This window comes from Coenobita brevimanus, chromosome 8, assembly GCF_032717465.1.
Source record: "Coenobita brevimanus isolate Jiangsu-jjx chromosome 8, ASM3271746v2, whole genome shotgun sequence".
In the NCBI taxonomy this organism is placed as follows: domain Eukaryota; kingdom Metazoa; phylum Arthropoda; class Malacostraca; order Decapoda; family Coenobitidae; genus Coenobita; species Coenobita brevimanus.
This window is the reverse complement of record NC_136961.1, coordinates 5,687,486-5,701,665: the sequence shown is the minus strand read 5'-3', so window position 1 is coordinate 5,701,665 and position 14,180 is coordinate 5,687,486. Positions and strand designations below refer to the sequence as shown.

At 42.8% G+C, this 14,180-nt stretch overlaps 1 protein-coding gene across 1 annotated transcript in view; it reads right to left on the bottom strand.

The window, feature by feature from the left end:
- Positions 1-10,175, bottom strand: part of LOC145406313 (venom carboxylesterase-6-like) — a 92,226-nt gene extending 82,051 nt beyond the window's left edge. Inside the window, exons 1-3 of the mRNA XM_080277480.1 lie at positions 9,982-10,175; positions 9,243-9,415; positions 8,312-8,454 (exon numbers count right to left, since the gene is read on the bottom strand). Of these exons, the coding sequence (XP_080133606.1) occupies positions 8,312-8,454; positions 9,243-9,415; positions 9,982-10,173 (508 nt within the window). The 5' untranslated portion in view covers positions 10,174-10,175. The remainder of the gene's footprint in view (positions 1-8,311; positions 8,455-9,242; positions 9,416-9,981) is intronic.
- Between the last annotated feature and the right edge of the window lie 4,005 nt (positions 10,176-14,180).

Below are 14,180 nucleotides of genomic sequence, written 5' to 3'. Positions count from 1 at the left end.
CACATGACTGATATTTTCACAGAGCGTCTGTTTGTCGCATTTACATCATAATTTCTGCGTCCTTTCGTATTCACACCATGCTAAAATTGCATCAACGTGTGATATTCACTAAAACATGGGTGAATACACAGACCCACGTCACACGCACGCACTCATAGCGGGTGTCCTTCCTCTGTGTCGTGAGTCTCACCTGGGAATGACTGCACACGTGACACCTGCGCTGGGGCCTATAGGTCTGTTGGGCTGGGGCGGGATAGGAGTGGGGAAATGGCGGGCGGATATTCTCTAGGGAGTGTGGGTAATATGGGCAGTGCGGGGGCGCTGTTGGGGCCTTTCAACAGCATACTTTGCAAAGATTTCTCGTGAGCTCCCTCACAAACCCTTCAAAGGTTTCCTGAACTCCTGTGGTCATGGCGTGAAGGTGGTGGCAATTCAGAACAGTGATATCTAGCAAGTGAAAGAACAGTTTTTATACCACTTCATCGTGGTCCTGCACACTCTACCGTCGATATCATGGAGTCTGACTGGTCCACGAGGCGCATGTTTATATTATAGTCCATGACACACTCAGGTTTCCAAACACGACGCCTGCTCTCGCTATGGTAATCAACAAAATCAGTACGGTGCATCAAGGGGCGGTGAACCGTGGACAAGAGGCTTACTTCTCTGTTGTGGTTCCACATTGTTGCAAGGATGTTGTTTGCTTTGAAGAAGACAACCTCACTCCTTGCAAGTTTCCGCCCTACCTTGACCGTGTGACGCCGGTTCACCTTTACGGTTCCACAGACTCCCGTTTCATGTCTGTGAAGATAACGAGCGAGAAGAGGCTAGTGTACCAGTTGTCGAGATAGAGAACGTGACCACGATGAAGGTAGTCTTGTATCATCGTCTTTACCACTGCTCCCGAAAGTCCTATACTTCGATCTTCTATTATGTCTGTCTGTGCACCGGTGTACAAGACTATGTCTTGCACGTATCCAGTCCTACAGTCACACATAACAGAGATCTTGAACCCAAAACGGTGCCTTTTGCTGGGTATATACTGTCTGAATGAAATATTGCCTCTCCACAACACGAGACTCTCGTCTATGACGAGATCTCTATAGGGATAGAATGAGGATCGAAAGGTTTGCCTGAGGTGATCAAAGACAAGCCTAATTCGCCTCATTTTGTCCGTGTTGTTTGCATTTGCAGGTCATTAGCATCATAAAAATGGAGGCGACTTAGAATTTGTTGAAACCGATTACGGCTCATCACTTGACCAAATATGGGGTAAACATAACAGGTCCGTAGTCCAGTAAGCAGAATTCTATTTTTTCTTATTATACCCATCAAAAGGACAAGGGCAAAAAATAAGAACATTTCTGGAATGGAGACAGGGTAATCATAAATCATTGAATGCCTACTCCTTGTTCCCAATCTTTCACTTTCTAGCCGCTGGCCGCTTGCAAACAGGTTTGTTTGAAACACGATCTGATCAACGAAGGCCTCACTGAAAAACAGGTGGAAAAAATCCAACCTGCTTGAATTACAGTGAATACCTGGTGCAATGCAGCCAGATCGCCCCTGCTCAGTGAAGGGTGAATGAGGGGAGAAAATCACTCCCATCCTCCCAATCCCACGACACAAATCCCTCGTCCCCATCACCGCCTTCGTCTGGGTGGGGAGGAGATCCTGGTTGGGGAGGTTGGGGAGAAGGAGTACGGAGGGCTTCCCCACTGTCACTCCTCTTCCCTCTGCCTTTACCCTTTCCCTTTCCCTTACCTTTATGGCCTTGAGGAACATTAGGGGGCTGTGGGGATGAAATAGTTGGATATTGGGGAGCAGAAGACGTGCTGGGGAGTGGTTCCTCCCCACCTTCCCCCTCCATTACCACACCACGTGCTCTCTCACGCAACCTTGCTCGACCACGTGTTAGGGGATATTGGGGAGCATAAGACGTGCTTTGGAGTGGTTCCTCCCCACCTTCCCCCTCCCTCACAACCCCATGTGATAAGGAATGCACCCGCACTGGCCCACATGATCCACTCTGCCGCCTCACACTGCGTAGGGAGAGCAATGACTCACCCACCTCACTCTCACTTTCCCTAATCCCAGGAATGTCCATTTCACTCCCCACTTCCTACCGCCCCAAACAGAATGCTAGGCCCATACCTGCTTAGACGACGTGGTGTGCGCTCTGGGCCACGATGCGTAATCACCTCCCGCCCATACCACGTGGCAGCACGTCCCACGTCTCCGTCCTCGTCCTTGTCCTCGTCCTCGACCTCGAATTCTGTTTCCAAGGCACGCTGGGGATAGGGATATGACATACCACGTGCCTTCTTTGCCTCCTGCCCCTCTCTAGCAGCACGGTAAGTCACGTACTGCCACTTCCTTGGTGACGGAACTTCCTCGTCACTGCTGGTGGTTTCTTCCTCCTCTGGCTGCACATAATCCTTGTCCATCTCCTCGTCATCCAGTGGGGAATCACTGTCGCCAGTAAAGGTGTCCAGGGCGACTTGAATTTCGCTCTCTGAGAGACCTCTCTTAGCCATGTCTGAGCAGGACCGTGGCTACCAGGTGAGTGGACGAGTGGCGGGCTAGAGCGGGTCGCGCGGGGTCGCCGAGTGTCCCCGCCTGGTGGCAGGTAGGGGAAGGTCAGGCGAGGGTACGTACCACAAATCAAGCGCGAAATTTGAAAATTGTCGAATTTATGCACATTGCAATTGCACGACGTACTGGTACGTCGCCGGGACTGGCAAATGCAAATCGTGGTGACGTACCCATACGTCGTCGGGACGGGGCGGGTTAATTAAGTCCTACATTCAAACTAAAATCTAGGCATCAAAATGTTAAGCAGCTAAAATGCAATTGTGGAAACATAAGCAATGAGGGGTAATGAGTGAAGAGAGGTGTGGAAAATGGGGTAATGGGTAAATAAAGGTTGGGAACCCCTGATCTAGACACTACAAGTGGTTACTGAGCGTTGTTCTAGGGTATCAGTCTCTTTTTATGTTGCTCATGCTATGTAATTTCTCAGTGTTTTATCTATAGACTACTATGGTTACTGAGTGTTGTTAACTTAGAGGTCAAGGAGATGGGTCCAGAATTCGAGGAGGGCAGATCTCCTGGGGAGAACATCCGAGTCTCTGTTTAGAAGTTGTGTTTTTTGTGCTGAGCACTTCGAAGACAACCAGTTCATGAACTCGGACATAAAAAGAGTGAAAGTACTGTTCCTGATTTAGTCTAAATGCAAGCTTTTATCTGCCAGCTACATTTGTTTCACATGTTTTTATCAGATTTTATCAACCAGCTACATTTGTCTCACATGCTTTTATCAGCCTGTTACATTTGTCTCACATGCTTTTATCAGCCAGCTACATTTGTCTCACATGCTTTTATCAGCCAGTGTTCTATCAGTCAGCTACATTTCTCACATGCTTTTATCAGCCAGCTACATTTGTCTCACATGCTTTTATCAGCCAGCAACATTTGTTTCATATACTTTTATCAGCCAGCAAAATTTGTTTCACATACTTTTATCAGCTAGCTTTTTATCAGCCAGCTACACTTGTCTCACATACTTTTATCAGCTAGTTTTTTATCAGTTAGCTACATTTGTCTCACATGCTTTTATCAGCCAGCTATATTTGTCTCACATGCTTTTATCAAGTTTTATCAGTCAGCTGCACTTGTCTCACATGCTTTCTAATCACTCTCTTTTCCTTTTGCAATTGATTTTTTTTTATAATTTAGTTGTAGGAGAGAGAGAGAGAGAGAGAGAGAGAGAGAGAGAGAGAGAGAGATTTGGAAAAAAAAAAAATTGCTTGGTTTAAACCATTGGTTTAAAGTCACCAACCCCGTATATACATTTATAAGGTTTGGCATTACACCTCCCCCTCCTCCAAAAAGTTGCAGTTATTTTTTTCTGTTGTAAAAAAAATACATTGTTGGTACAATAATTCCTCATATGCAGCAAAAATGCTTCGATTAATACTGACATTAACATTATCATTAATCCATGATTGTTAATATGGAGAAGTTGAAGTATTTAACAGAATAATTTGAACCAAGAGATAATATTCAACTACCGGTATATATTCATCACTATTATATATTTCTTTTCTGATAATTTTAACCCTCCCTTCCTCCCTCGTATTTATCATTCTCTCTCTCTCTCTCTCTCTCTCTCTCTCTCTCTCTCTCTCTCTCTCTCTCTCTCTCTCTCGGCGTCATCCCTATGTTCGGTTCGGTTAGGTTATTTTAGGAAAGGTTAGGTTATGTAAGGTTTGGTTAAGTTAGGTTAGAAGGATACATTAGGTTAAGTTAGGATGTAAAACTGGGGAACATATATATGCTCCCTCTGTCTGCATTTATAGTTATACATGCAGACAGAACAGATATTTTCTTAAAATCATATTAATGCTGCTCCAGATACAGTATTGTTATTTATTTGCGGTGGAGAGTTTCAATTTCTTAATAGATTGGCCTGGTATATCTCATTTATTTACTCCCTACGTCTCAGCCTTTTGAATGACACTTGATTTAGAGCCAGGAGTTTTAAATGAAGATGTAAACCACAGTCAGAGGCCAGTGTGTCAAGTCGAGAGGTATGAGCTGTCAGTGACGAGCGCCACTCTCATTTGTATTTACTAACTTTTTCCTGCAGAATATTTAGTAATATTTCCAGATTAGTGCATCGTTTATATATATAGTGCTATAATGGAGCTTAAGATATTGTTACAACCCACATAAGTGCTAACATTCGCCTTAAACACTGGTGTGGTGTGAGCCAGCGCAAACGACTGCTGTCACAGATTCCGGGCCTGCCGTAGGGCGGCGCCAACATTCTCGGAGTTACATTTTTTCCCATGGAGACTCGCACGACTGTTCCCTCTTATCTTTCTCTGTACACTTTGGTTGTACTCCACACAGGGGCAAATAAAACCCATGTATAAAGTCAACAACTGTGCAGGGGTAATGGAGTTACAGAGTCGGCTTAGCACACCCAGATCTCTTGAAAGCAGATTTTACATGAGATGCAATATGATCTTTCCAAGATAAGTCCCGAGCGAATGAAACCCCAAGCATGTTCAAGGATGACGCAGGATTCAGATGGATATTATTAAACGTTAGTGGGTACTCCTGTGGAAGATTTTGAGGGGTAGATAGGTGTAAGAAATGAGTTTTTAATGCATTAAAAACAACAGGATTATTTTTACCCCTGTCAGAAATACGAGCCAAGTCAGACATTAGGTGTGCCATTGCCTAATCCCTCGTTTATTGAAGTTAATGCTGAGATGGACGTTGCGAGAACCGAATGGAAAGGTGAAGGGTGGAATCATCAGCTTACAAGTGGATAGGCTTAGATGTACAGCTTAGAAGGTCACTGATGAATAAAAGGAAGAGAGTTGGTGATAAGACAGAGCCCTGAGGAACACCACTGTTGATAGATCTAGAAGAACGATGGCGGTCTACAACAGTGGCTATAGAACTACCAGAAAGGAAGCTACAGATGATGGCACCAGAAAGGAAGCTATAGATGAAGGCACAAATAGAAGGATAGAAACCGTAAGAGGGCAGTTTGGAAATTAAAGATTTATGCCAGACTCGATCGAAAGCCTTTGAGACGTCAAGTGCAATGGCAAAGCTTTAGCCAGTCCCGAAAAGAGGATGAACAGGAGTCTGAAAGGTAGGTGAGAAGATCGCCAGTGGAGCGTCCCTGACGGAATCCATACTGATGATCAGAAAGAAAGTTGTGATAGGAAAGATGCTTTAAAGTTTTCTGTTAAGAATAGACTCGAAAACGTTTGAGACACAGGATGTTAAAGCAATTGGACGATAGTTAGAGGATTTGGAATGGTCACACTTCTTTGAGACTGGCTGAATGAAAGCAAACTTCCAGCAAGAAAAGGTACAAGTTGAAAGACAAAGGCAAAAGAGTTTACCTAGGCATGGTGTAAGCACAGAAGCACAGTTCTTCAGGACAACAGGAGAGACTCCATCAGGTCCATATGCCTTGTTAGGATTAAAGCCAGTGATGGCAGAAAATACATCAGCTGAAGAAATTTTAATGTCAGCCATGAGGAAGTCAGAGGGGAAAGTGATGGAGGAATTGTCTGAGGTGGAACTTGAGAAGGAAGTCTGAGCAAAGAGATCTGCTTTATCAGTAGAAGCAATAGCGGAAGAGCTATCACAGTAGAAAAGAGGAGGGAAGGATGATTAGGTAAAGTTGTGAGAAAGGTTTTTGGCAACGTGCCAGATGGAGCGGGAAGAATTCGAGTTGGAGAGTTGAGAGCGTTTAGTATGGATTAAATTATTTTCAGCAGAGCGAAGAATATAGTTAGCACGATTCCAGGCAGAAACATAAACAAGATGTGATTCAGAGGTGGGTTGGCTCTGGTACCTTTCATAGGCCCTCTCCTTGTTGCGGCCAGCAATAGAAGAAGCGTGATTAAGCCAAGGCTTTCTTGCATTAGTCAAAGGATATGAGAAGGAAATGTATTGCTTGGCATATGCTGATTGCGTCCTTTTTATGAGCAGGGCAGGAGAGAGGAGCAAAGAACAGGAGGAAAAAGCAGAGATGACGAGTGCGACACACAGATGAGACATTAAAAGAGGATCCTGAGAGGTAAAGAGGAGAGTATCAGATGGACAAAACACAGAGTTAACACAATTTTGTCCCAACTCAGATTGTACTCATTTTATTATTATTTAATGTTGCGAAAGTTAGCCTTAGCACCTGACCAGAACCGTCTGGTAGAGCACAGTACTGTCTCATATCTTATATCCATTCTACTCTAAAATAAATTGAAAAGTATCCGGTGAAAATCTAAAGATCTCTGGGCTGGGCTAAGCCGCCAGTGTTTCAAGATCCTAAGCATTCCCCTGCCAAAGACAATGGCTGTTGGAATTGCCAGATGCTTGTTTTTCGTGTCGGTAATCTTGTTATCGTGACGATGCCATATATCACTTGTTATGACATTTCTCGTCAGTATTGTTTCTGGTCCCTTGACGAGGCCAGTCCTAGAAACGCCTTTGCCTCTTAGTTACTGAATTACTGAAGTCCGAATATCATCATCAGCCAGGCAAACACTCGGCAAGCCTAAACTGTTGTCCCATGGGATTTGTTCAGTCATACTGATAGGCAAGTTTCAGTGTTTAACCTTTAAGAATGTGCAGAGAAGATTGCAATCTGATGGTCTAATTTTGGAAAGGGGTTTTCATCCCTTACTTTTGTCCTAGGTTACACGGTGTCGAGTTATTTAGGTTTTTCTAAAATATCAGCTTACTTTGGTAAGCTTTCACTAGGCTGGTTAAGTTTGGATACATGTGGTTTTGAGTTTTGGCGAGATAAGCCCGTCTATACGTTATAGGTAAATCTCAGTGGAAGAAGTTTTTACAGGAACTGGTGTTAGGGTTAGATGGACAACTAGATATGCAGATAGTTGAGTTGAAAAACGAGAAACATGGATAATGTTAGGTTATTGGATTGAAGGATACATAGGTAGATGAATTTATGAGTACTGGTAAAAATAAATTAGTGGATGGAGAGATACATAAAGAGATTAGATATCATTGTACCGATGAATGAACTGAAGGTTAGGCACACGTGTATAAGGGAAGCGGCGGCGTCTGGCAACCCTGACGCGAGTTGGTGTACAGTCAAGTGTCAACAGACTGTAAGCTCAGTTTTCTATATTTCATCAACTTTTTGTTTTTCCCCTGAGGGCCCGGAAGCAGTGACCGGCCACGCTTGTTGTCATGCATATTCAGATGATAACAGATTAAGCTCCCTGGGGTATCACGAGGTGTGATACTCATGTAGGACATTATCACTCAACGCCTACGTGATACATTATTTGATCGTATGTGAACAATTGCAGTCAGTAACATCAGTCCACTTCTTAAGCCAAACAGTTATAAAAATCTAATAATTTTCAGAGAAGTTTGTTCGATTCCGAATATCGCATCAACGGGTTTAAAAACTCAGTTCACTTTCTCGTTATTATTCACTATGAAATGTAACTATTTCCGACCACAGCTGTATTGTCAGGGTCAAATGTCCGCCTAATATTCTACTACAAATGCTTTATATAAGGCATGTTTTCTTCCACAGTGGAACATATCACACAGCCATTTGTGGGCAGAAAACCGTACCATTTCCTCTCAGCTAAGGAACAGCAGCCAGGAAAGGAATGAGAGAACTTTTCTATCTTTCGAAAAAGAACACACCAAACCTCGCTTAGCTTCAGATTAGCCCGTAGAGGGATGTAAGAAGTAAGAGGGATTTGATATTAGGCTAACATACGTCGGCAATCGTACATACCGAAAATGCCAAGGCGGTATTGGACCACCACCAGCACCACATCGTGATCCAAAAGGACGTGTGGAAGGTGCCGATTGGCGCCACCAGCGAAGAAAGCGCCTCCGTGGAACCACACCATCACCGGTAGATGCTGAGAGTCGTTCCTTGACTGTATCACAAACACTTGATTAGCACCATGACTCAGATAACATGATGTGATGATACAAGATAATTATTATTATTTTTTCAGACGACTTTATTCTCCTTAGGTGTTTTCTGAACTGAAAAGGCTAGACGCAATGTCAAGTCCATACATATTAGGATTAAATATAGTGCTTGAACAGAATACAGTGTGGCAAGAGTAGATGTGAAATACATCATTTGTAATGTATTTCCAGTGCAGAATAAAGTCGACTGGAATTAGCCAAAATAAAAACAGAATATCTTTTAGCGAGAATGTTCATATGAAAGCAGCCAGAGTCTCGTCCCTCGGCAAACCACTGCCGTTTAGAGTATACATACTGTACAAGTATATCAGATATCAGTTTCTTGTGCATTGCTGCCAAATGATTTAGTGTGGTTGTTAAAGAAGTTCCATAATTTAATCTGACACTTGAACATCCATTTTATCCATTTCACAACAACAAATGCACCCCAGAAAGCCTTTTGAGCTTGTGGTAACATCAACGCAAGATTTACTTCGTACAGTTAAATGCATATCAAACCCATGAGACAGTCAACAAGTTGGACATGAGACATTTAATAGCACCTCATCCTTAGAGAATTATTATGCATAATACAACTAAGTATTCGCTTGTACGATATTTTAAACGCATTAACACCAAAATAGTTTCCATAAATAACGCACAGAATGATATTGGGTTGTACTATACTGAATGAATTACTAAGGAGGAAGTAAAAGAAATCTTCATAATCACAGAATAAGCCTGACCGATTTACCTTAGGTGTAAAGACATTGAGGTAGAGACAGTCCTCACTGCCAAAGTAGTCCTTCTCCTCTGCTTTGCGGTTGGTGACAAATGGTTCCATGCTAAGTTGTAAACAAGGCTCAGGCATCACCGACCCGTCTCGCACACCCGACCACTTCTCACCGGGTTGTGGGTCCTGGAACGGGTGGCTCATCACCATTTTCATCATCATCATCAAACATCAGATTGCATGAAAGTCGATGAAACTTTACAGTGAGGTTGGAAGGAGTCCTCCTCATTACTAGTCAAATCAGCCCTCTAATTTCACTACACCTGGCCATCGATGGGCCTTCACGTTAAATGTGGTATGCCTTAACTACACTAAAACTATATAACGCTATTAGCATTTGGGGACATTCTAACACTGTTCAAGAAAAGCTAAAGTGATATTCTAATATTTTGTCAGGGCAAGGATGTCGATAGCCTGACACTATATAAGATCAGCTATGGTAATATTCAAACATTTTGAAGGGCTGCATGACAACATGCTGACACTGAAAGTCATAATTATTCTAATACTTATTAAAAGCGATTTTGGTGACATAATAACTCTCTTTGAAAGGCAGTTCTAACAACATGCTAGCACTTTAAGAGGAAAGCTGAGCAACATTGTAACACTTTTTTGACAAGTTAAGCTACGTTCTAGAAACTGACGTCTTTGGGTTGTAAGTGACCTGACACAACGACATGGTGTACATGTACCCTGAAACGCAGTGGTCCCACGGGGGGCTTGGCGAAGGGTATGCCGTAGTAGGAGTAGAATGTCCTGCCCTTACTCGCCTGCTCCTCCACGCCAGAGACATGCCCTTGTTTGGTCTTCAGTCCGGGTGCCTGGCCAGTCCCTCCTACGGCCGACACCAAAACCAGCAGCACCACAAGAATACTAACCCTCATTTGTCCTCGTCTCTGATCAACCTGAAAAAAAAAAAAAAAAAAAAAAAAAAAAAACCGGTGGTGCAATGGGCCACTGCAGCTTGGGCTAGGATTGCCATTTTTCCACCTTGAAAGCTGAAACTAAAATAGCCCTTTCTTTGTCTTGAATGCTGGGTAACTAGAGATTTACATTCGATTATGGTGCAAATAACGAAAAAATGCTCTCCAGTGGTGGTAGAACCAGATTACTGCTTTATTCTGCCACTCAGCAACGATTTCGCAGCCACGGGACGAAAATCTCATCCAAATAGAGACCGACGAAATAGAGTTATATCGACTGGCTGTATATAACCGTTCCTGACCTCTCTAAGCAAGAAATGTACTGTAGCAATATGTGATTGTAGTCAGGCTACAGGCAAATTATTTTCATCTGAAGGAAATTCGTAAGGTTAGGGGGTTGAAAACTGCCTAGAGTAACCCCTGCAACGCTTGAATTTCCCTTGTGGAAATAAATTAGTCTGGAGTTAGCCTAAGAAAAAAGCAAAGTACTTTCATAACTACGAAAGAGTTTACACACACACACACACACACACACACACACACACACACACACACACACACACACACACACACACACACACACACACTATAAATCTGCAAATATTACAACCAGACGGGCCCAATTGTGAACTGAACTGAAGCTGAATTGGAACTGATGGAGAAGACAGGGGCACTGGAACTGAACTGGAACCGATTCGATGGTGTGATATTAATTTATGTTATGCTGGATTTTTTATGTGACCAGTAGATTAGACCAACCTAATCTTTGTTCACTTTGCCTGATGTTCATAAAATGTTTCTTATAATGCTTTCTAGTTTTTCCAAAAGCTATAATTTATTCGCATTTTGATTTGTGATTTTTTTTAATTGTTTTGGAACATCCATGTTAATTTTTGTGTTATGATTTGTGTGCAAGAGGTGTACGTCATGGCATCATGATCTGACGACTGTGTGGTTTTGGCCCTGTTAATTGTTTCTAATGCTATCTGCTTTTCAAAAGATATTTTTCTTCTTTACTCTTTGGTACGTATTCTTCATTGCCTTAATACGATAATAAATCTGTTCCTGCAAACTAAAAGGCCTATTAAATCTTGTCTATCATTCATGAAAATCAAATAAATTATTTAAACTGTAAATCAACAGCTCCGTAACCTCTTACCTTGAAGACAAAAACTGTCACAATTATAGAGCCCATTTTCTATTATTTTTATTGCCACCTTTCTATACAGCATACAACATGTCGCCATCCACTCTGTTCATGTGCTGACCCAAACTTGTCAAGTGGAAATCACTCCCGACTGAAAGTGGGTGTATTACTTAGATATGTTGATCTACAAAATAGCAAACTCGTAAGGGTTAGTATTTCATTAATCTCTCTACAGTACCGTATCTATTGCCAGAAGCCTTAATCCCGTATGGGGTGCCCACAAACAAATCGCTTTCATATCGCCCGGTTTCCCGCTATTTCACTGCCCTGCTCCCAGCCCGCACACCCCTCTCTCATATACCTCCCCACTCCATCCTCCATCTCATCTTTGGCCTCCCCCTTCCTCTCCCACCCTCCACCTCACTCATATACATTCTCCTAGGTAGTCTCATACTCGCCATCCTCTCCACATGGCCAAACCACTTTAGGTTATTTCTCCTAACGCTTTCTGTCACATTCACATTCACATCACAACGCCTCTTCACTTCCTCGTTTGTCAGTCTCTCTCCATGTAACTCCACTTGCTCCTGACAAATAACTCATTTCCACTGCTGTCACTCTTGACATGCGTCCCTCCAACAAGGTCCAAACTTCACTTCCATACGTTGGAGTTGCTATCACAATACTGGCATGCTCAATTCCCTGTTTCTTATCACTGCTTTCAAAGAACCAACAGTTTTTTTTTTCTTGTTGTACCCTTTCAAGCACTTTACTCTCCAAACTTCCATCCTTACTCATCACACTACACAAGTCCTTAAACGCACTTACATTTTCTATTTTCTCATCATCCAACACCACTGTGCATCCAGTGACTTCATTTCACTCGTGGATCATAACTTTACTCATCCCCACATTCGCCTTTAGATTCCTTTTCTTACACACTCTTCCAAACTCATTCACCAAGCCTTGCAGTTCCCCTTCGTCTTCACTTAACAATACAGTTTCACCTGCAAACAACAGTACAGTGAGTTTCTAAACACTGCCATCTCTCATTAAACCCGCCCCAACATCAACTGCCCTACACTGTATCTCTTTAATAACCCCATCCATATACAGATTGAACAACCATGGAGACAGGACACATCCCGGTTGCAATCCAACATTCAAATTGAAAAATTCACCCAATTCACTATCCACACGCACTTCAGCCTTCGCCCCGTCAAACTCTTCACGGCATTCAGGAACTTCCCATTTACTCCATATACTCTTAATATTTTTCACATTCCTTTTTTTTCCACCTTGTCATATGCTTACAAGAAATCCAAGAAGGCAACATACAACTTCTTGCCGTGCTCTAGAAACTTTTCCACTAAAGACCAAAGAATGAATATCTGATCTAAGCAACCTGGACCCTTCCTTAAACCCCCCTGGTCTTTACTAAAAAATTCCTCTGCCTAACTCTGTCAATATGTTTCCTGCCATACACTTTTCCTATTACACTAAGAAGACAAACGCCCCTATGGTTGCCACAGACTTCTTTTTCCACGTTTCCTATGTACAGAGGAATAATTATACCTGCTTTCCAATCCTCCGGGACTCTACCTTCTTCCCAAGCCAATCTGCACATCTTCCGTATTCATTCTGCCATAATCTCTCCCCAATCCTTCTGCATTTCACCACACTTTCCATGAGTTCCTGGGGCTTTCCCCTGTTTTAATTTCTTCATTGCTTCCACTACTTCCAGCCTACTAATTTCTTTCTCTCCTCTCACCTCCCTCATTCGGCCAGCCATTCCCCAGCCACTTATCCTCGCATCACTTTCATTACCTGTGTTCAATAGTTGTTGGAAGTGTTCTGTCCATCCGCTCACTTTTCCTCTCGTCTCTACTAGCAGTCTATCATTATCCGTCTTTCTCTCCCCACTAACTTCTTTATCACCCTGTCTTACTCTCTTCATCTCTTTCCAGAACATTTTTTTACATTCCCTCCACTTTACACTCAAATTCCTTTCCAGTTCCTCATCCACTCCCTTCTTATTCTCTCTTACACCTCTCTCTTCATCTCTGCATATAACTCTGTCTCCCGTCTCTCAACTTCCTCCACGCCCCTGCTTCCCATCCAATCACTATATGTTTCTTCTTTTGTACCACCGCTTGTCTCACCTCTCCATTCCACCATGCTGTTCCTTGCACCCTCTTTCGTCTTCTCTTCACCTCACACACCATCTTTACATGCTACACAGATTCTGTAAATATCTTGCATACACCTTCCATTTCCACCATATGCTCCAGATAATATTTACTTAACCGCTCCTCCATTTCATTCATATAGTCTGCCTTTTTTTCCATCCTCTTGCAACCTTTCTACCCTCCATGTATGGACTTCTTCCTGTCCTTCCCTTCTTCTACTCCTCCACTGCATTTGAACCTTGACTTTTGCCACATGGTGGTCAGAAAGTCCACTCTCCTAACCTATGTATGCTCTTACATTCAATGCACACCTCATTCTGTCATCCACATACACATTATCGATCATTACCTTTCATTCATTCAGTTCTCCACCCACTCTTCTCATCACTTGCATATATACCTGTGGATCATTTTGTGTCTAAAAGGGTACTGGCTATCATCAATCTCTTCTTCGCACAAACGCCCATTAGAGCACTGCCATTCCCATCCACTTCTGCTGGCATACCCCACTCACCAACTACTCCATCCACCATCACTTTCCCTACTTTTCGATTCATATTTCCAACCAAAAACACTCTCTCATTCACTTCAGACTTTTCTATGCACACTTCCTCATTTCCCCAGAACTTCTT